The sequence below is a fragment of the Microtus ochrogaster genome (genome assembly GCF_000317375.1).
Source record: "Microtus ochrogaster isolate Prairie Vole_2 chromosome 14 unlocalized genomic scaffold, MicOch1.0 chr14_random_1, whole genome shotgun sequence".
NCBI lineage: Eukaryota > Metazoa > Chordata > Mammalia > Rodentia > Cricetidae > Microtus > Microtus ochrogaster.
Genome location: NW_004949096.1, coordinates 8,801,709 through 8,823,628, shown reverse-complemented (window position 1 = coordinate 8,823,628; position 21,920 = coordinate 8,801,709). Strand labels below are relative to the sequence as shown.

At 48.2% G+C, this 21,920-nt stretch overlaps 1 protein-coding gene across 3 annotated transcripts in view; it reads right to left on the bottom strand.

Annotated features, from left to right (window-relative positions):
* Window positions 1–21,920, bottom strand: part of Ldlrad3 (low density lipoprotein receptor class A domain containing 3) — a 241,252-nt gene that overhangs the window by 158,259 nt on the left and 61,073 nt on the right. For 2 of the 3 annotated variants that reach the window (XM_005364098.3, XM_026787638.1), the window contains exon 2: window positions 5,238–5,384. In XM_005364098.3, the coding sequence (XP_005364155.1) occupies window positions 5,238–5,384 (147 nt within the window). The remainder of the gene's footprint in view (window positions 1–5,237; window positions 5,385–21,920) is intronic. The other variant, XM_026787639.1, reaches the window with a different exon arrangement.

Sequence of the window (21,920 nt, the reverse complement as noted above, 5' to 3'; positions counted from 1 at the left end):
CCTACTGGGTTATATGTGCATACACCCCTGCATAACGATAAAAAGGACCCATGCTTGACCAAAGACACTAGTCTATGCACTTTTCCCAAGGAGAAACAGGCCACCTTGTAAAGGTGAACCCCAACATTCAAAATCTCTTTCCAGCTTTGTTGGGACACAGAGGTCAGAGGTAGAGGTCAGCCCAGAACAGGAAGGTCTCCAGGCACTTGGCTCCAGATGTTTGCATCTGCTCTGTCACTGCGAATGGCCCTTCCCAGAGAAGGTTTCAAGGACTAAAGGCCATCTGAAAAATCATTACTGGAGAAAAACATTATTGATGCTTTGAACCTTTTCCCCTCAAGGTTTGATCCTGAATGCCCCCCATAAACCCAAGTGTTAATGTGTTTGTGGCAGGATTAGGAGGTAAGGGAACCTTAAGAGGGCCCAGGGTATGGCGGACAGTTAAGAACACTTGCTGTTCTTCCAGAGGACCCGAGTTTGATGGTCAGCACCCATGATGGGCAGTTCACATCTCCAAGGCTCTGGCCTCCACAGGCAGTTGCACACATACAAACACACAAGCACACACATGCACACATAATTAAAAATAATAAATCTTTAAAGAGCCGGTTTAGTGGGAGGCCTTTAAGCCACTGGGGCGGTGTCCTTGAAGGGGACAATGAGACCCCAGACCTTCCTCCTCATTATCTTTTCTGCATCCTAGTCATAGGTTTTACTTCACTGGGTACTCTCCCACCCTCGCATACGATCTTCCACAGGCAACAGAGCCAACGGGGCCTGGATTAAAATCTCCAAAAGTGTGGGCCAAAATAAACCTCATTTCTTCATAATCTAAGTATCTCCTTGTACCATAGGAATGTCTATTAATTACAACAAGCGCAGTACAGGTAACAGAATGCACAAGATCCTATTAGTCCAGCGAGCAGACACCTACGGAAGGTAAACAAAAGACCCTGGCAGTCTCTGATGCGGGAAGGCTAGGGGTTTTAGTTTCTGGAAAAACAGACAAACTCTGTGTATTTGCTCTGCCTCTGTGGAAGTAATTTTAGTTCACCAACAGATACTTCACAAGGAAATACAACTAATAACTAAAGGTATAAGCATTCTACCTTGTTAATTAAAAAAATTAAAAGAATGTAAAATACATGCTCTCAACTACTGGCCAGGAAGAGGGAGTTTATTTTAAAGATATTAATCAGCGCTGCCAAGACTAGAATAAGCCCCAGACTTCACTCCTGGCCAAGGAAAAGGCAACTGGTGCAGACCTTCAGCAAACCAGATGGGCAGTCTGTGGGCAGAGGCAGGAAACGCTCCTGCCCTTCAGCGCAGTCACTTCAGTTCTGAGAATCCAGCTCTTGGAAACGAGAAGCAAGCCATTCCCACCGCTGTGCCCGCAATACAGTGGAAAGCTGAACAAGAGTAACACAGAGGGCTAGAGGGGAAGCTCAGAACAGACACTTGCTGGGCATGAAGCCCCGGGTTCAAACCCAAGGAGTACCACAAAGCAAGAGTAAGGAGTAATAGCATATCGATAATGTGATAACAAATCAGTGGATTATTATCAAGGCATCAAAATGATAAAGAGATATGGAAAAACAGGAAGATGGTAGCATGATACAATGTCATATGAAAAAAGTCTGAACCTCCATGGTGATTACAAGCAGGACAAGGCCTAAGTGACAGCTCCTGAGCTTCTGAGCGCAGAGAACAGAGACGGGCTCTGATGTGGCTCCTTTGTCCTCCTCTCCCTCCCCCTAAATTTTTACAATATGTGACGATTTTTTCACCTCGATGATAGAAATCCTTTTTATTTTCCAAAACATCTTTCTTCACTGCGGATATAAAAGAGCTGATCACAAGACTTCTTCCCACCACAAGATGCATCTCCAGGTTCCTCCTGACCTTTAAAAAGGGCACGGATTCACAACCTCTTTCCTAACACATGATCTTCTCAGTGCCAAAGTGTCACGGACCTCTGGGTGCCATGACCTCTCAGGAGTGACGACAGACAGTTGTCTCAAAGACACTGCTTTCCATGAAGATGGCATGGCTTCTACACTTCCTGCTCCCAGAGAAAGCGAATTGTTCACCTCAGCCCTCAGCCCTGAGCCACCACGCATTTCTGTCACCTATATAAGAAGTTTCTTAAATGATTCTAAACAATGAGGAATAAAAGCCAAAAGGCTGAACAGGGCGGGAAAGATGGCTCAGTGGTTAAGAGTACTTGCTGCTCTTTCAGAGGACTGAGTTTAGGTCCCAGCATTCATGTCAGACGGCTCACAACCATCTACCTCCAGTGCCAGGTATCTGATGCCTTCTCTGAAAATACCTGTAGTCGACTGTACTATAGCCACATGCAGAAATACACACACACACACACACACACACACACGCACGCACGCACGCACGCACGCACACACACATAATTAAAAAGCTTCTTTTAAAAGTAAAAGAAATGCAGTAGAGCATGGCTAAGTTGCAGTGCGTACACTTTCACAAAACAATTATAAATACACAAACACACAGCTAATGTTAAATCTAAAAAGCAAGGCATGGGCTGAGGAGAAGCCTCATTGGTTAAAGCTCTTGCCATGCAGAGGTAAGGACTGGAGTTCAGATCTCCGCCAGTAACTCCAACCTTGGAAGGCAGGGAAGAGTAGCTCAGAGCAAGCTAGCTAGCTAGCAAAACTAGCCATGATGTACTTTGGATTTAACTAAGAGAGCCTGCCTCAATGAAGAAGAAAGAGCAATGGAGGGTGATTGCAGCGTCAACCTCAGGCCTCCGTACGTGCATTTACATCCACACCATCCACACCTGGAAATGGAGGACGAAAAGAAAGGCACACCATCAACCCTTACGACAACTATTGAACACAGTCTGTGCAGACTGCCCAGTCATTGTGCTTACACTCGTGGCACATGGGCACCAGGATGATGCTTTTGGCACACACCGTCCAAGACATCACCATGGTGCTCACAATTAGAAGCTTTCCTGTTCCCGCCAGGCAATGGTGGCGCGCCTTTAATCCCAGCACGTGGGAGGTGGAGGCAGGTGGATCCCTGTGAGTTCAAGGCCAGCCTGGTCTACAGAGTGAGCTGAGGACAGGCACCAAAGCTACACAGAGAAACCCTGCCTCAAATCCCGCCCCCCAAGAAAGAAGTCTTCCTGTTCCCATTAAGAGAGGACAAAACTGGAGTCCTACCTGGGTAAAGAGCTTCCTTTAATCCCATCACTAGATTCTACATTGGAATATTCTGGGAACTTTTCTAAGATGACATGCTCCCCTAAGGGTGCAGGAGAAGACCATGGTTGAGTCTAGATCACCACCCTCTAAATCTCACACTCAGTTCCTGGACTGGAGGAGACTGTGAAAGGAAGTTCAAGTTCAATTTCTCTTCCCCTTCCTTTTATCGTCTAAACATTCAAGAGTTGTTTTCTCATTTAAAGCAAAAGCTGGGTGAGCAACATGTTTATAGGTATAGTAAAAAAAAAAAAAATTAATTACGTCTGGATCAAAAGACTAAGCAAATGCCTGTTGGAGAAGAGCAGGATGGAGGATGGCCAGGAATGAGCCGCTCCAAACCAAACCCAACAGCTCCAAGCAGCTGCTGGCACAAAACCTTTTAAAAACATTTTCTCTCCACCATTCTTCCCATTTCTTCACAAATTCTAATATACTCTGCTGCCCCCACAAAGGCTGGGACTTCCAGAAGTCAGTAATGTCACAGCAGCTACCGACAGAGGTGGGGCTGGCCTAGCTGCGAATCCCGCATTCCTTTACAGACCCTGGGCTCAGTACAGCCGGCTAGCTAATGGCAGTCTGTATCCACTGCTGTTCAGAAGCATACAGTGCCCTGAAAACAGCAACTCTGCACTCTAATAGAGTGTTTAATGCTTTAATGCTCCTTAAAGCTGGGCAGAAGACCAGGCTCACACATGCTATCACACTTGAAACTCAATTGAGAAATGCTGGATTTCTGGAAGTTTTAAAGTTATGCTAGAAGCAAGAAAAGAGACCTAATACGTCTCAAAAAAAGCAGTTTAGGAAAAAGGAAAAGAAGAATGCATTGAGTCTAACAATTTAATGAGAAAAATCACACATAACAAGAGTTAATACAGCCTCCAAGTCTCCCTAGGTTTTGCCTCCCCAAGCCTTCTCTGAAGAGCAGAAGCAGGCATGGAGGATGCTGCCCTCCATGCTGGGTGAGAAACCAGCCTCAGCACAGGCAGCATGTCTGCGTGAGCACACCGTTAGCGAGTGAGGATCTGGCCCCTGTGGTGTTCCAAACACAGAGCTCCTTCCTGGGCATCAACAGACAGAACCTCACACCCCAGAACAGCTCTGCTAAAAGTTCACGTTCTGATCCTCCCGGTGCCTTGTCCTCAGCTGGCTCCCGGAGCCACAGCAGAGCCAGAACAGAATCCTCCAGACAGAACATGGCCTGCTCCCAAAGTCTATGAATGAGCAGAGATCTATGGCTCCATGGCAGTCGCCCATCGGACGAGCCAGGGCCACACCTCCTAATGCTGCCTACCTGGCAGGATGCCAGGGGGATGACCTAGAGCCAAGCTCAGTATGCTGGGATCAACTCAGGAAAGGAAGAAAGGACTATCAGGGCAGGGAGGATGGTCTCTGGACAACCCAAACCCTCCACTGTCCGAGTTGCTGCCTTTCCTGGGGATTACCCTCAACCCAGATCTAATGCATGCTTCAGGGGCACAAAATGGACAAGAGGCTAAAGGAGGAAGTGGGGTGGGAAGGAGCACAGAGGCCAGAACATGCTGGCATTCCTCAAAGGGGATAGTCCAGTGAAGGCCCAGGGCACAACCATCTCCATACAGAGAGGAGGTAAGGAAACATAAAGACATGAGCTGAGAATCTACCCAGTATAATACTAGCCCTCACAGAAAACTGAGCGAATTCTACCGCACATTGATAGTCTCCATCTCTCAAGATATGGTTCTTATTGACTGAGAGGTACCCCAGAGCATAATGCCTGGGCTTCTGAAGGTGAGGGCAGCATCCAGGAGAGGGGGGTCTCCTGCTCACCCAAGCAAGGGCTCTTCTACCATATTACACTTCTGCATAGACCACACTGCTCGAAGACAGAGGGAAAGCTGGCCCACCAGCTCACAGCAAACAGGGCACAAGTTCCAAGCCTGGCTGGACCTCCTGCTCTTGGCCTGGAATGCTGCCCTTATCCACCCCTGCCCATAGCCACAGGCAGCCACTCACGGCATTCCTTCTCGTCACTCTTGTCGAAGCAGTCAGGCAGCCCGTCACACTGCCAGGCACCCGGAATGCACCGCCCGTTGCTGCACATGAAGTTACCTGGGATGTTGCACTCGTTGGTGAAGTTGTTCCCAGGGAGCAGCTGGCTCTCTGTAAGAAGGAGAGAACAGGTAGTCAGAGGCACAGTGACCACGGTCAAGGCCTACTTGGAAAGACTGGTGCTCAGTCCAGGGGAGACTTCCACTGGCTATCTTTGCTTTTCTGGGCCTGTTTCCTCACCCATGAGATGTACTTAGACCTCGGCCCACCTCAGTACAAAGATGCTGAAGAACTAGCTGAGGCGATGCAAAGGAAGCATTTGGTGTCTCGCATCTAACAGGTGCTTATCTTTCTCATGAAGATCTATGCGAAATGGGCTAAAGAGATGACTCAGTCTTTAGGGCACTTGTGCCTCTTCCAGGGGACCAGAGTTCGGTTCCCAGTATCCACATCTGGCAGCTCACAACTGCCTGTGACTCCTTCTTCTGGCTTCCACGAATATCTGCATACTTGAACATACACACACACACACACACACACACACACACACACACACACAAATAAAAAATAAAAAAAATATTGGTGAGCAAACGCAAATGTTCTTTCCTGGCCAGCAGCAACAGCTAAAATTTAAAGTTTCAGATAGGAATTTGCACTGGACCTCAAATATCCTCAGCAGTGCAAGCCTCCAAAACCTCAGACTCACGGTCCCTACAATCACAGAGTCCTTGAATTGGAGCCAAGTTGGCAAGAATACCAGGAGATCGTTTCCCTCCAGGAAATAGGATATCTCCTCAATGTACCAATCAATCTGCCTGACGCTGTGTGGGTAGGAAAGGCCAAGATGAGACCTGGACACAGGCCTGCCAACCCCCAGGAGGCTGACCCGACCACTACACTTATCCAAGAGTTGCTGGAGATTTAGAACCAAGTCCCAAGGTTCAGGTTCAAGTCCACTGAACAAACATAAAATGCCAAGGGCCCTACCCAGCACAGCACCACCCTTAGGAAACTAAACGTGATAGCAGGTAAGGGGGGGTACACACCTCATCCACCTTGAGCCATGGGGGTGGATTTTCCACAGAGCAAACATCTGATAGGTCAGATCAAGCTGAGCCAGTGTGATTAAAAAGCTGAGAGATAAGGAGACAGCTAGAAGCAAAAATGTTCGTGGGAAATGAGAAAAAGACCAGTCCGCCAGGCCAGCACACTGAAGCTGCAACTGCCTCAAGTCATTCAGTAAACACGCACTAGGCATTTACGACCAGACACTTGTGCTGAGAAGGAAAGACCAAGGCCCTGTGTACACCAAGTACTGTGCTGACACTAAGGCCATGGCCTTCTAGAACTGCCCACGGGTAATGAGGTAGCGAGATTCGTGATCTTCTTTCACCCTCTTTGCCAAAGGAAGTAGCTACAGATCAGGGCTCAGAACCCTCCCTACATCCGCTCACACCACTAACCTGTTCGCTCTTATTTAGAACACCCTTCATGCTGCCGTCTCCTAGTGACCTGCTCTTCGCCTACTAGCATCAGACTCCTCTGTCAGCTTCTCTCTGTGGAGTGGCCCAGCTTCCTCATGCACAGAGAAGCATGGTTGTCTGGTAATGCTACTTTCAAAGTGGTACTAACAGTACTTTCATAACCGGAGCAAGCAAGAACCAACGGGAATGGATATAGTCATCAAACAAGCCCTGGTACCATCAATACCCTTTTGGAGACCATCTGCTGCTTGTCACTAAATTAGCAACACACACACATGTTGCTCTTCAGAAACGAGTTCTCAAAGCTCATTCCAAGAGGGAAGCTACAAGCAAAAGGTTCCACTCAGCCCAAGTAGATCACAACCCTTACCCCTTGCTCGCTTTATTAGCCCTGTACGTGGCCAATCCCTCTCTATCACTGCAGCTAGGACTCGAGCCCACGCCGCTCTAATCTGCCTGACCATCACCACTGGCTATAACTTCCAACTCAGCCTCCTGTCTAAGAACCTGCCCTCCCAAATCTCAATCTGTCTTCTGGACAAAAGAATCTTCCTAAATAGCATACAGACTGTAACCTTTTCTTACTTTAAAAGACCAGTGAATGAGAGGTGGGCTGGGGAGGCTCAGTTGGTAAAGTGTTTCCTATGCAATCATGAACTCTCCCAAGTTCAATCTCCAGAACCCACACACACAGAAAGTCTATGATCCCAAGGGAAGTGAGAAAATAGAGGAAATAGGTGAACTAGGTGGACGGATCTTGAGAAGCAACAGGCAATGTTTTCCTTAGCTATGACCTTCACTCACACATCCATGAATACACATGCATGCAGACGCCCCCCCCCCATACACACACAAACACATACACATTTGTGCACTTACACAGACACAGGAAGACAAGCACCCACACAGGCATTGACTGGCTCCACAGTGTTTTTTAATTAGAATTCAAGGCAAACAAGAAAGATTCCCAGAAAGAAGTGGCCTTTTCAGTGGAGGCTGATATAAAGTAAAGGTCCTATGGATCAAAGGAACAAGAGTCAAAGACAGGCTGTGGGGAGGCACAGCCTGGGGCATGGGTCAGAAACAGAAGACAAGACGTTCTGATGGGCAGGAGTTACAAACACACTGGGTCACCATCTCTCCAGTCCTGCCACCCAACCCATCAGGATGCTCCATTCTGCGGAGCACAGACTCCACACAGGACTCCTCCAAAGGCAACTGCACAAGGCACCACTAACCCTGAAAAGAGTGAGCAGTAACTTCATTACCTCCAGGGAGAAATCTGGATGCCCACAGGGAAGAACCCAGAAAGCAGTCACGGGCTGGGTTCTAGCCAGAGCTTCCACACCCTACTCTCCATATACACTCCAGCTGTTGGAGAACAGCTGCCCTGAGCATCACCAGCCAGCAGGGAATTCCTCAGGGCTGTGGAATGCAGAGCTGACACTTGGTTTTGTTTGGAAATCACTTCGACTTGCTTTTGTGGAGCGAGCTCCTCAGACAAACCCCCTGGAAAAGTCACTACAACTGTGAAATCTTGTTCTGATAAACAGGTTTCCAGAAACAGAAAATTGGCCAGATTAGATTCCAAAGAGCTTGCTCTGAGCACATGGGCCTGACGAAAGGCTGGGTGGACACAGAGAACACGTATCCCACCCATTACATCCGCCACACACAAATGTCCTGCCAGTCCTGGGACACCCTGCCTAGTGGATACAATAGCCACATCCTCTTTTCAACCCCCTTAGGCACACAAGGGGCACCCTGCCTACTGCCTTAGGAAAGTGACATCATCAAACATAAGCACACCAGAAGTAACTAGAGCAAGAGAAGATCCTCTTGTTGACTCTGTCTTCCAAGCCTCCCTCAAGCCCAGCCCAGCTGACTCCCTGGCCGAGTAGCACCTGCACCGTTATCTCTTGTCCCCCTTCAGTCAGGAATCTGCACAAAGGAGGATTTTGTGGGGACATAAGCCAGGGCCTGGAGACATTTTCTCTTGTCATGACTAGGGGTAAGGTACTACTGACATCTGTCATGGAAAGGCCAGGATATGGCTTTGCACAGAAGGGTCTGGGGGGTCAAAAGAACCATGCAGCTTTGCCTGTCAGCAGTGGCAGGTGTTCTGGGCTACATTCCTCCCATCCTATCACCCACTGCCACACCAGAACACAGAACCACCCGGCTTGACATGTCGATAATGCCGAGGCACAGAAATACCTGCTTAAGCTAACCTGCTACTAGCACTTCTCACTCCCTCCAGTTGCCTCTCTTCACAGAGTGAGCTTCTGAAAGGCAGCGGGCAATGTCTCTGTGCCCTTCAGACAAACCTGAACTCTTGCCACCTGACTTAGAGAGCCCATTGAGACCCTGCCTCTGAAGGCCCTGCAATGTCCTTCAGAACTAGTGTCTGGATCATGTGGGGGTAGTCCCTGCCCCCAGGCTTCCAAACACGTGGCTGGCTGACTAGAGGAGTTTCAGGTTCCCCCCTGGCATTTGGGGCTGCACTGTATCCCTCCAAAACTGTATGCTGTAGGCCTAACCGTGAGAACCTGATAAAGGAGAGCATCTCAGGACAGAACGCGGAGAGAGGTGATGCGTGAAGATGAGCTGTTGGAGCGGCCTAGTTCAACGTGACTGTTAGCCGCACGGGGAGAGGAAATCAGAGCACAGACGTATGTGGAGAAGACAACATGAAGACACCCAGAGAAGGCGGCCATCTGTAAACCAAGCAATAGGGACTGAGAGGGAACCAACCCTGCTGACAGCTGGGTCTCAGATCTCCCCACCTGTGGAACAAGCAAGCTCTGACATTCAAGCCACACAGTCTTACTGGAAATCTTATCCAATAGGCTAGCCTTCTCCTGCTCATCCTTCAACTCCAACATAAGTCATCAAATCTGCAACCCTGTCCCAGATACCCAGCCTGACGATGGTCTCTCATTAACCCCTCTGCTCGCCTGTGCTTCACTTGATCCCAGCCTGGGTTGGTTGGTGGCTGTTTTTGTGCTAATGTTGCCGCTAGGCAGAAAGCACCCTGACTGGTACACTCTGTTCTGCTCGGCTCTGCATCCTAGTCAGCTGTCATTCCCAGCTCTCCCATGCATATCTCTGACAACTCTACAGAAAACCAGGCGTGGCATCAGTGCCTGAACTGCCCCATCAACTTTCCTGCACGTTCCTAGCATGTGGGTGGGGCCTGGGCATACACTGCTCAAATAAGGGCTATAGGGGATCCGGGCCTGTGCAAGTACCCTATCTGCTTGAGAGAAGGCTGGAAATCTTCTCAGTCCAACTGCCAGGCTTCCTACTGGCGGCAACACATATCCCATCTCCATGTCTTGGAACAGACTTAAATAAAAAAATTGACCAGCATTAGCACAAAGTTGGCTTTCTCGTCTCTTCTCTTTTTTTCATTAAGTCAAAGAATCAGAAGGAATTGCCTGTTTCCACTGCAGAACAACATTTAACTGAAAATAACTACACCATCTGTACAAGAATGGAAAAATAAAGCCAAGCCCCACCTTGTCAGGCAAAAGACAGCAGCCCATTGCTACAGCTTTTTCCAATGCCCCTGGCCTACAACTCTCTACTTGATGTGGAGAACAAAACCCGGGCGACAACTCCAGCCAAGGATACATTCTGCTGCAGTCATCCAGAACACTCAGCGAGTGACACTGCCTTTCCCAGCCGAGAAATGGAATTTCACTCGGGCAGCTGGAGTCCTTCGGCATTTCTCCGTGCTCTCACTTAGCCTCCCTCCCCAGCAACATCCGTCATGGTGCCGTCTGAACCGACATCTGCAAGCAATCAGCAGGCCCATTTCCTGACTTCTGCCCAGTGGCCCTTCATTCTCCTCACTCACTCCCTGATGGTCTAGATCTCCAGGCCCGGTGAACTGAACAAGAAGCACGAACGCAAGTGTGCCGTACGCATGCGCAGTTTATAGCCGGGCTTGCAGATCCCAGACAGATCTTCACCACCAGCTGTCGGAGAAGCCAAACAGACTCCTCCCACTGCCAGGTGCCAGCGAGGCCAGGAGCCACCGTTTTCTCTGTGACTCACTTCTTGAGACACGCACACACACCTGCATGCACACACACTCACCTACAAAAGGTTAAGGCCACCTAGCAGGCTCGTCTTCGGTGATCTGTTTAGCATCATGCCTAGAACATCTCTGAAGAGCCCTTCCACTCTGGACTGTTTCCATGTGGTATGAGCATTAAACAGAACCTCGGACATCTGTCCTGTGTATTTCCAAAGCCATTTGGTCCTCATCACACAATGTCTTCCTGTTCAAGTTTGGATATGGGAGCATCTGGCTATCACCAAGAAGGCAGCAGTCACAGGAATGTCTAAGCCTGGCCTGACTCCAAGCACCTGAGCTTAGCCAGGCCCCCAGTCTTGTTAATCTAGACTCCCTCTGCCCCACAAGCTCATTCCATTAGTTTTGCCTCAGTTTACCCACCTGCTCAAGGAAGATCACTAGGCATAGTGTCAAGAAAAGATAAAAAGACCCCACTCTTCAGTCTAGGGCAGCTAACTTTTTATATTCACAAATGTACTATACATATGGCCCATGGTCCTGACGGAAAATCACACAGTTTCCCTCAGGAACGAGGATGGAGCAGACGTCACCAGGATGAGTGAGCAGTTTTCCACCCAGCATCCACCCAGCATCTGCCCATCACATGGCTTCTCGTCTTGTTTCTCCCAGGAAGCATCCTGAGATGATGAATGCTCTGTTTCCTTCTTAGAAAACAAGCTAGGGAGAAAGCAAATGGCTAGTATTTGGGAAGCCAGGGAAGGTCACAGGAGGAGGTGTAGGAATGACAGTTTCCCCAAGGAGGCAGCTCCGTCAATTATTTTTATCTGGACCTGTGGCCTCTACCTGTGGCTGAAGCTACTGCTTATATTTTGATGTATGTTTTCATTTTTATGTATCACTTCATAAAGACAATTATGTGGAAATGGTATTTGTGTTGACTGGGATGCTGCCGTTATGAGGTCTCTCTCATGTCCACAGTCCAAGGGCCTGCAGCTCCTTGTGGTGCAATTGACAAGCTGAACCCTGAGCCATACCAGGGCCTTGCTCAACCCTCCTCTGGCTTCTATAACAGCCCTGGAGGTGCTGAGTACTGGGGAAGATCTACTGTCTGCCAAAGCACTTGAATGTGGCAGGGATTTAACAGCCGTTCGTTTTTTATTAGTTCTTAGAAGAACCCCATGAAACAGGCACCCTCCTCTTTTATAGATGAAGGAACAGACAGAAGACAGGACTCACCCAAGGTCACATAGCTAGAGACAGTCACACAGTAAATACTTCAGTTGTGCAGGCCACGAATCTGGGCTAAGGCTATCGTACAGGTGCCAGGATAAGACAGAAAATAGTACCCCATAAATCTTTCACTGATGGAATTTTTCAAAAATCTTCAAAATCAATAAGAGCTATTTCCTGTATTCCAGATCTACCACAGAGAAGAGTGGGTCCCTTTCTGTTGTTGAGGATAATGAACTAAAGTCAAAGCTAATCAAAACTGATTATAATTGTCTGCTTTTGGCATTTTTCTAACTATTTAAACCTGTAGAACAGGAAGCATCAGACAACAGGTAATAGGCAGGTACAGCCTTTTATCACCAACACTGTGCCATCTGTCCACCCCATCACACTCAGCACACGAGACAGGCCATTCTTACTGTTTCCTGGGCCCTGAGAACTCGGCTTTTCTTCCCTGTGCACCTAGCTCAAGCAAATGCCAGGTGTCCAGACACCCCACAAATGGCTGTAGACTACAGTTATGGGGACAGAACCTGCTGACTCCCCCAGACATTATTTTAGTTCTCACATGAACTCGGCTGAACTGCCTTGAACTTCAATTTTGCTTTGCCACGTGCAAACCCAGCGGATCAATGACACTGGACCTACAGAATGAAGCTTTTCGAAGTCCCCAGGACAAAAGGCACAGAGGGAAGGAAGGTCTTGAACACCCACCCCCTGCCTACCCACGCCCTCACCAAGGGTGGGCTACATGGCACATCTGCCGTGAGCCCAGTGCGATACTCCCCCCAACATTCTGCTTATTCAGTTTCCAGCAGCAACAGCAGGAGGGAGAGGTCAGTGAAGCTGAGCTGAAGGGCAGGAAAGGGGGCAGCTTTCCGACCAACTTCATCAGGCTGTGATGAGCTAGGCGTGTGATAAAGCTAATCACCACTTCACATAGGCTCAGATGTAGGCAGAGGTCAGGAGTAAGGGCTGTGCTTCAGAATCAAGATTATCCCCATGCACCCAGAGACCAGTGCAGCCATCTCTACAGTGGCTGGGAACCATTCTGCAGCAGCCCATCGGCTCACAGTAAGCCCCCTGCCCCCTCCCACACCGCAGGCAAGGCTGGATCATAACAATGCCAGTCAGGGAATGAGCCAGAAAAGCAAAATGACCTTCATTCTGGCCCCAAAGCGCATCTTGAGGATGAAGGATTTCTGATCTAAGACTCAAAACAAGCACAGGCCAGAAAGAAAAAGGCAGCTGGATACAACTGAATTAAACTGTCAAGTTCTGGGTCACCGATACATGCTATAAACACGCTTCGGGCACCCCATCCCTGGGGAGAAGATGCTCACCATGTGTGGATATACACAGTTTTCTTGCAAAGCTACACTAAGAGAACACAAATGATGCAATGGGGGGGGGGGCTGGACAAAGCCTCCGGAACAGGTGCTTCCAGCCATGGTGCGCTATGACACTGTAATCACAGGGTAATTAGCCCGCAGACTTGCAAAAAACTAGAGCCTTGCATTCTCGCGTGGCAAGAAGTGGAGCACCAGGAACCCAGGCATGGCACATGCTTGGGGACTCGGAATACAGAGTGCCTAATGGCAATGTATAAGGTATAAGGCCCCAGATGACCATCCAAGACAGCAGGTGAGTATACACAGCGCACAATGTGACACCACAGCACAGCACAAAGCTAGGGCTGGTGGCATAGCTAAATAAGTAAGAGAAAGCACTCTGTGAGTCTAACCCTGGAACCTTTACTCCTGCACCACAAAAAGAATAAAGAGCCAGATGCAGTGGCTCCCATCTGCAGTCTCTGTGTTCCTGCATCACGGTGAGAGGAAAAGACAGGAGGGTGGGATTGACGCTCACACAGGCAGCACAGCAGAAACAAGAGAGACCCTGCCTCAAAAATAAGGTAGGCAGAATCTACTCCAAAATATTGTCCTTTGCACATGTGCCTCAAAAACAAAGCAAAACAAACAAAAACAAAAAAACCACACCAGCACATGTTCATCAGAAGAACAGAGGAAAACACAGGCCCTTCTCCACAGTGCTCAAGCACCCAGGGATTTCATGGGATGGATGGGAGTGAAGAGAATTTGCAAGGATAATTCTGAGAAATTTAACAGCAAGGGCAAAGGCAAGCTGCGGAATGTCATCCACACTAAGCTCAGAAACAACCAATTTTAGAGGACACGTGGAAATGACAAGTACTAAATTCAAGGTCATGGCTGCCTCTGGCGGGCAGTCTCAGCGGGCACAGGCGGCTACTGGTGGACTCCCAGGGCAAACGCCAAGAATCCATGGAAGCAGGCAGCAAGCGCATGGGCTTGATAGGCATTTTCCTTGATAACCTTCTGCGTACTTTAGAAACATTTCACGAGTAAAATTCATCATAGAGAATGAAAACTACACTAATATTTGAGGAAACCTACAAAAGATAAATGGTACCAAATACAGATGATCCTCTAAACTTCAAAACCCCTCACCTGTGAAGGAAGACAAGACGGAAGGGACAAGCGTCACACTGGGGAGACCGTGCAAATGCGAGGATGCCCATCAAGACGGAAGGGACAAACGTCACACTGGGGGAGACCGTGCAAATGCGAGGATGCCCATCAAGGAGCTTTGCTCTGTTACGAATTCTTTCCATTTTCTGAAAGGCAGCAACAGTTGCAGGGTAAAAGCCGATCAGAGGGAAAACTAGGTGTCTCCCCCAAGACAGACTTCCCCACCCACATATTAAGCCATGGCATTCCAAAGGCAAAAATAACCAAGCCTAGGACCAGGTCAGATGCTTTAGATCCAAATTCTAAGAAGTGGAGACTGCCTTCCTTAGGCCCCTTTGCCTCCCCATCCTTCAGCTGAGCTGAGACAGGCTGGGGAAGGGAGGAGTGGGCAACAGAAGCTGGGATTTGCTAAATAAAGCTCCCTGGCTTTTACCACTTTGGAGCACAGGAGAGGTGGCCTGGGAGGAGGGGTGGCCAGGAGAAGGCCAGCCTTCACACCTTGCCCACCTCCCACCCCTTCTACTGTGAAGAACCACCAGACCCAGACTCAACCCTGGTTCAAAGGTGGAAAACAGTGTGGCTTCGGACAAGTGAGTTACCCTCTCTGAGCCTTGATACTCCACCTCTCTGGCATGCCGAGGCACAGAAGGATGCTAGATGGATAAAGAGAGCATAAACAGGTGGATGATTAAAGCAAGCTCGACAGCAGGTGGCATGTACCAGTCCTATCTGTTACTCCTTTCCGGCCATTTATCCTCACTGACTCTACTCAGACTCTGGTGCTTTTGTGGTATTCAGAGGAAGCCAAGTCCTTTCTGATCCATGCCCTCTAAAAGGGAAGCAGCCTGGACAAGTGAGTGCTGATGGAAGCGGGGGCAATTTGACAATGTTGCTTAGATCCAAAAGCAAGCACAGAGAGACACAGGGAGGAGCTCAAACGGCTTTTACCTTCCCTCACGTGATCATCTCTGGCACGGGGGGTGGGGGGGGGATGGCTCCATGGGTAAAGAGCTTGCAGCGCAGATGTATTTTAATAAATAAAGCTTGCCTGGAGTTCAGAGAGTAAAACAGCTGCACTGGTCAGCCTTACAGACCAGGCAGCAAGGACACATCCATGCTAGTTTGCTATATAAACCGGAAAGTAGTGTTGCACACCTTTAATCTCAGCCCTAGAGAGGAACATAAGACGGGAGGAGACAGCTCTCAGACACAGTCTCATTCTGAGATTCCTGGAGGCAGGATCGCCATTTCAGACTGAGGTAGAGGTAAGAACCAGAGGCTGACTGTTTTGCTTTCAAACCTTCAAGTTGAACCCCAATTACAATCTCTGTGTTTTTATCAATCATGCTACAATATAGTTTTTCTTATATTAGTTATAGCCTTCTTTTTTATTTTAGTCAAAAAATGGGAAAAACAGTGGCATTTCATTTGTATTTTAGTAAATAAAACTTGCCTGAACACCAGAAAAGTAAAACAGCCACACTAGCTAGTCTTACAGACCAGGCAGCAAGGACACACACCTTTAATCCCAATAGCCACAATGACACACACTTTTAATCCCAGTAGCCACAATGACACACACCTTTAATCCTAGTAGCCACACTAGTTTGTCATAGAAACCAGGCGATAGTGGTGCATGCCCTTAATTCCACAACTAGAGAGAATAAAAACGGGAGGAGGCAGCTCTCAGTCACAGTCTCATTCTGAGATTCCTGAAGGCAGAATCGCCATTTTCGGACTGAGGTTGAGATAAGAGCCAGTGGCTGGCTGCTTTGCTTTTCTGGTCATCAGGCTGAACCCCAATATCTGTCTCTGAGATTTTATTAATTGTGCTTCAGCCACATGATAAGCATCTGAAATGTCAGTGTTTCCACAGCAATGTGGGGGGCAAAGGCAACAGAATCCCTGGAGGCTCAACGGCCAGCTAGCCTGGCTTATGCAGAACAATCAAACAAGGTAGGAGACAGGGCCTCTGCTGTGCTCTGACCTCACAAGAGCACTATGGCGTGTGTGGCATGTGCATGCTGCTAGCACTCACACACATAAACACACACACATGCACGTCCCACACAAAATGGGGTTAGAGGCTCTTTGGGACAGTCCCAGGAATCTTGAACTGCAGCCAGACAGCTTAGATTATAACATGCAACAATTGTTCCAAAGAATCTGGAATTGCTTCTCCACCCTAAGCCTCAGTTTCCCTGTGTATAAAGCAAAGCACTGGTAGACTGTGCCAGAGTCATTTTTCCACCCTTAATTCACCCTCCCTTTGTCTCTGGGGATATGTACCTAACAGTGGGCAAATATACAGCATCTTCCTATTTCGGATGTATTATTTAGCATTTCAAAGTGTGCCTGGGTTTACATGGAGGTCTTCCTATGTTGTGTATGTGTGTGTGTGTGTGTGAGGGGGTCCTTCCTCCTGTCTAACACAGAGCAACTGGGACCCAGAGATAATCAGCCCCTTGAAAGGCAGGCTGGAGCTACCCAAAGAAACCAGGTTCCTAGTTACTGGGGAAACCTAGTGCTGGCCTGTGTTGTCAAGAGACAATAGGCCCCATGTACCCCTGAAACCAGAGACAATATATCCAAAGGGCTAGGGGTCAGATTTGCTCCCAATTCCCTATGGACCCAAGGGCCTCTCCAATTCAGTTCACTAACCCACTACCTTCTATCATGTACCCAGAAAATGAACAACTGTTTGGCTTATCAGTTCCTATTAGGAGAGGAACTCTGGGCAGGGGAGGGAGGGCCTGCGCAGGACTGGGACTGTACACAACAGTCTGTTACCGCCAAACAAGGGTAGAATGCCTATTAGCCAATGTGTCTTCTTAAATATTCTTAAGTAGCTTAATCCATTAAACCAGTCCATCCCGCTTCTACAACCTGGTCACGTGGCACCTTTTCCCTGGGCTGACAACAGGCCCTCCATCATGAGGAATTACCTGGCGTCTCAAGCACATGCTGCTGGGACATCTAGTGAGCGCTAGAACTAAGCAGTTCTTATGGAGGGAGTCCTCAGGGATCACAGCTCTCAGAGCGATTTACCTGTGCAAGAGCCATGTCAGAGCTGATGAGTCAGGGAACTGAAACCCTTGGATGAACCTGCCTGGGCTTTCCAGACTATGAAAAGTGGTTTATGGCCACCCTGAAAACAAAGTTTAAATTAAGGAGGCCTGGCTGTGGGTATGCCTGTAACCCCTGCATTTAGGAGGCCGAGGCTGGAGGAACTGACGTAGAAGCCAGCCTAGCTTACATAGTGAACTGCCACCTCAAAAGGAAGAAAATAACAACTAAGGCTACAGAGTTCTATTCTAGACATGATAGCCCATCCATGTGCCCCAAATGCCAATTACATTATATCCAATCTCAGGGAACAGCTGTGGCACCATGACTCAGTTTACCCACTTACAAATGGGAACCAGAACAAACCCTAACCTAACAAGCTCCATGTGTAATCAAAGGAAAAAGGCTGTTTCACTTTTTAAAAAAAGTACAAATGGAATGGAAATTTCCAGGTTTTCATCCATTTTATGACAACATACAGATAAAGGCCGTAAGATTAACCACAGCTCACTTCTTAAAGGTATTATTATTCACTATAAAGAGGTGTCATGTAGATACATAATATGTCATTTCCCAAGGCATGCTACTATAACGTTGCTACATGATTGGTAATTAAAGACGGTGATCTGAACCGCACAAGGATTCACCCACACTGAACACAATAGAATCAGTCTAGGTGAGATAGGAGCGCAGAAGAAGCAAACTGCTCATTAAGAAATGATTTTTCAATAAATTCAATAGCATGCCCCACAGTGTAGCTCCTGGTCTTGTGGCTACTGCATTGATCTCTGCTAATGGGGACAGCTCAGAATGAAGGCAATGGTAAGCAGTCAAAGGCTTGATGAACACTGTACCATGACCCACACGGAGAAGGATGCAACCCTGCAGGTCCCTCTCTCTTAGGCCCCAGCAGTAGCTGGTTCCTGCCCTCATCCATCCTCATGGAGCTCCCACTGACCTTCCAGTCTCCGGACCTAATGGCTACTTTTCTCTATTTACCTCAAGCATACATTTTTGCTTTTGCTCTTGAGGCAGAGTCTCACCATGAGGCCCAAACTGGCTTCAAACTCAACCCTCTTGCCCCTCAGGAGGAGTGTGGGGCTTTCAGATGTGAGTCGCCTTGCCTGGTCTATGTGCACTGGGCCACCTCAATCAGTCCTTCTTTCTAAGTCACATCCCTTCAGTGACCTCTATCTCCTGTTCCCCTGCCTCCAGCCCTGGAAGCAGCTTCCTCCACCTACCCCTCAACAGTCTCGGGGTTTGCTTTCTTTGTTGTGAGCAATATATGGCTTCCCTGAATATACGACCTTGTCCACTATTAGGTTTGACCTTCAAGGGGAAACCCCAACCTTATACCTCTCTGTCTCTGGCTAAGTTCTTCTTCTTCCAACTCTATACTGTACCCAAGCTGCACCTTACCACCAAACATGGCAACATCAGCTTACCATGTCACCCAACACTCGCCCTTATTCCCATTCACACAGGTCAGCAGGCAAAATTTTACATGCAAATTTCCTCTGTCCTTGCCTCCCACAACCCTAGAACCAATCCTTCCGATTTTACCTGCAACCTCATTGGCATTTCTCAGGCTGCAGAAGGCATCCTTCATGGCCCCCAGAACAAACCTCACCACTCCATCCAATGTTTGCAACAGTCCCATAGCTCCATTCTCGGGGTCAGCACAGGACCTCCTGCGTGTTACAGGTAGCCCACCTCTCCAAAGACTCCCTCCCTAACCTCCCAGGATAGACTGCATACACACCTAGTCCTCCCAACTTAGGCAGACTTCTGCCACTTCGTATTCCATACTGCTCTAAAAGCTTCTGTTGTCCCCAGCCGCCCCTCAGCACCACATGCAGCTTTCACACAGCAGAACGGCCATCCATGTCCTAATGTAGCCCTGGGCAGAAAATTGAAAGGAATGCAGGGTGGGGAGAGATGGACAGATGAAAGTGCGGGTGGATGAATGAAAACACTGGCAATTGCTTCCTTGTGCTATATTATAAAAAGCATGCCACCAAACGTCTTATAGATTATTCCCACAAGTTAGGCCAATTTCCACATTTGTACACAGTTTAAGATTTATGGAACTAAAAAAAATTCCTTCATGTTTAAATATTATAACAATAATTTTATCCAAACTTGCTTACTAAGAAATAAATTCATGTTATTATTCTATCTCATGAGGAGTTCATGGGTCCCAATATTTCTACAAAGCAGCCTCTACTTCTAGAGTAGCTTAAGTACAAACTAATAATTCATCAAGCCAAAGGGCAGAGGCAGCTCAACATTAGCAGGTAAGTGCTTGCCTCCGGAACGCCTGCAACAAAGACTGTACAGAATGGTGTGAGCTGTCAGTGTTGCCTGACACAGCTATCCGTGAGCGAATTCAACCTCTGGTGAACGCCCACCCTCACAAAGCCAGCTCACAGAAGTCAAGGTCAGCTCCACATGCTGGGAAAAAGAGCCAGGCCCACACACGTCCAGTGAGTGACACATCCCGAGAGTCAGCACCATGTTTCCATGAGCCTTGGACTAAGACAGCCTGTCAGCTAAGTCTACGGGACCAGCCCTAGAAGAGCCAATCCTCTTTCCCCATGGGAAATCCCCAACCATCAGCACCCTACCCTTGGCCTTTATTTGTTTCTCTCTGTATCTAGGGAGTAGTGACAGCTGCAGCCAGCCCAGTGGCATTTGAGGCTGGGACTCTCAAACAGCAAGCCTTTTGCTACTGGAGGTGATGAGGGTGGCCTGGCAGCAATAAAGGCACTAAATCAGAGCTCACCTTTGTCATCCATAGCTATAGGAGTGTTTGGATTCAGTCCCCAGCTAGCCCAATTTTTTTTTCTTTTTGCAGCCCTTGCATCCTCTAAGTAGAAAGGATTTCCACGTTGTTTACCAGTAAAAAAGATGGCAACTCTTACAAGCTCTGAACATGACAAGTACTGGCTCCATGGGAACTTGCCAAGAGTGTTCAGGGGCAGGATGACATGACGGATGTTAAGAATAAAGAGGCCCACTGATCCAGAGCCACATGGAGCCCCAGCCCCTTTCCCCGCCTCTCTGCTAGAGTCATGAGTGTGCCCTGACACTAACCACATGAAGAATCACAGAATTTAAGGGATTCAGTCTCACTGCACGCTCTCAATAATCAGCTCCAGCAGGCTCCCGCCCCAGCCTGGCACAGCTCACTTTCCCCCTCACATCACGATCTACCCTGTGCTGCAAGCTGATAATGCATTTACAGACAGCCAGGCCTCTGCAGCCTAAAGGAAAAAGTTCACCTAATTAAATAAAAACAAAGCAGAAAACTAAAGCCTTCAACTTGTGCCAGAAATAAGGGCAACTTGGTCTTTTATGGAACTTTCAAGGCAGGAATGCCAACAATTTTTTTTTCTAAATGCATCTTTTAAAACAGTCCTCTGTGTCTCTAACTAGAATCCAGTAAAGAGTCCATAAACAAACTCCAAACAAGGCAGAAGAAAATGGACAAAGGGAATGAGTGGCCAAGGCGCTAGTACGAGATGACTGACAAGCAAATGAAAATGTCCAGAGGGCTGGGGAGACTGCTCAGGGGGCAGTGTGCTGGCCAGGTGAATGTGAGGGCCCAGCTCGGATCCCCAGAACCCAGGTAAGGACCAGGTAGACAGAGTGGCCTCTCTGCAATTCCAATGTCAGCAGGCAGAGACAGGAAATCTCCAGAGCAAGCTGGCAGAAAAGACTTGCCATAGCAGAGAGTTCTGTGTTTTATGGGAAACTCTGTGTCAATGTACAGTGGAAGAAGAATGAAGGATAACTCCTGACATCAGCCTTGGGCCTCTACATGCACATGCACATGCACACATACACACACACACACACACACACACACACACACACACACACACACACGGAGTGGGGTGAGGAAGGGGAGGACAAATGATCCCGTCTCACAAACAGTTAAATCTGTAACTCAAGATTGACATGGACCTGAAGAAACTGGCTTTGGGAGGTATACTTCTAGTGGGAATACAACTGGTTAAGCTTCCCAGGCCGTGTGACAAGGAGCAAGGATCCAACACCATCGTCCCAGCCCACCTCCCTCCCCCTTTTCACCCTAGGGATACATTTGTGCAGATGGAAACACCTAGAAACAGTGTTCCTTTCTTTTTCTCCACAGCATTATTTGTGAAAACTCAAAACCTGTTTATTTACCAAGGAAACAGTGATGAGTAGCTGATCACAAACCACAGGGCAGTCTTTAGGAAGAACCCAGGAGTCTGAACACACCTTTTTCTGGATAGCTGGAGCAGTCCCTGGGGGCACTGAGCAC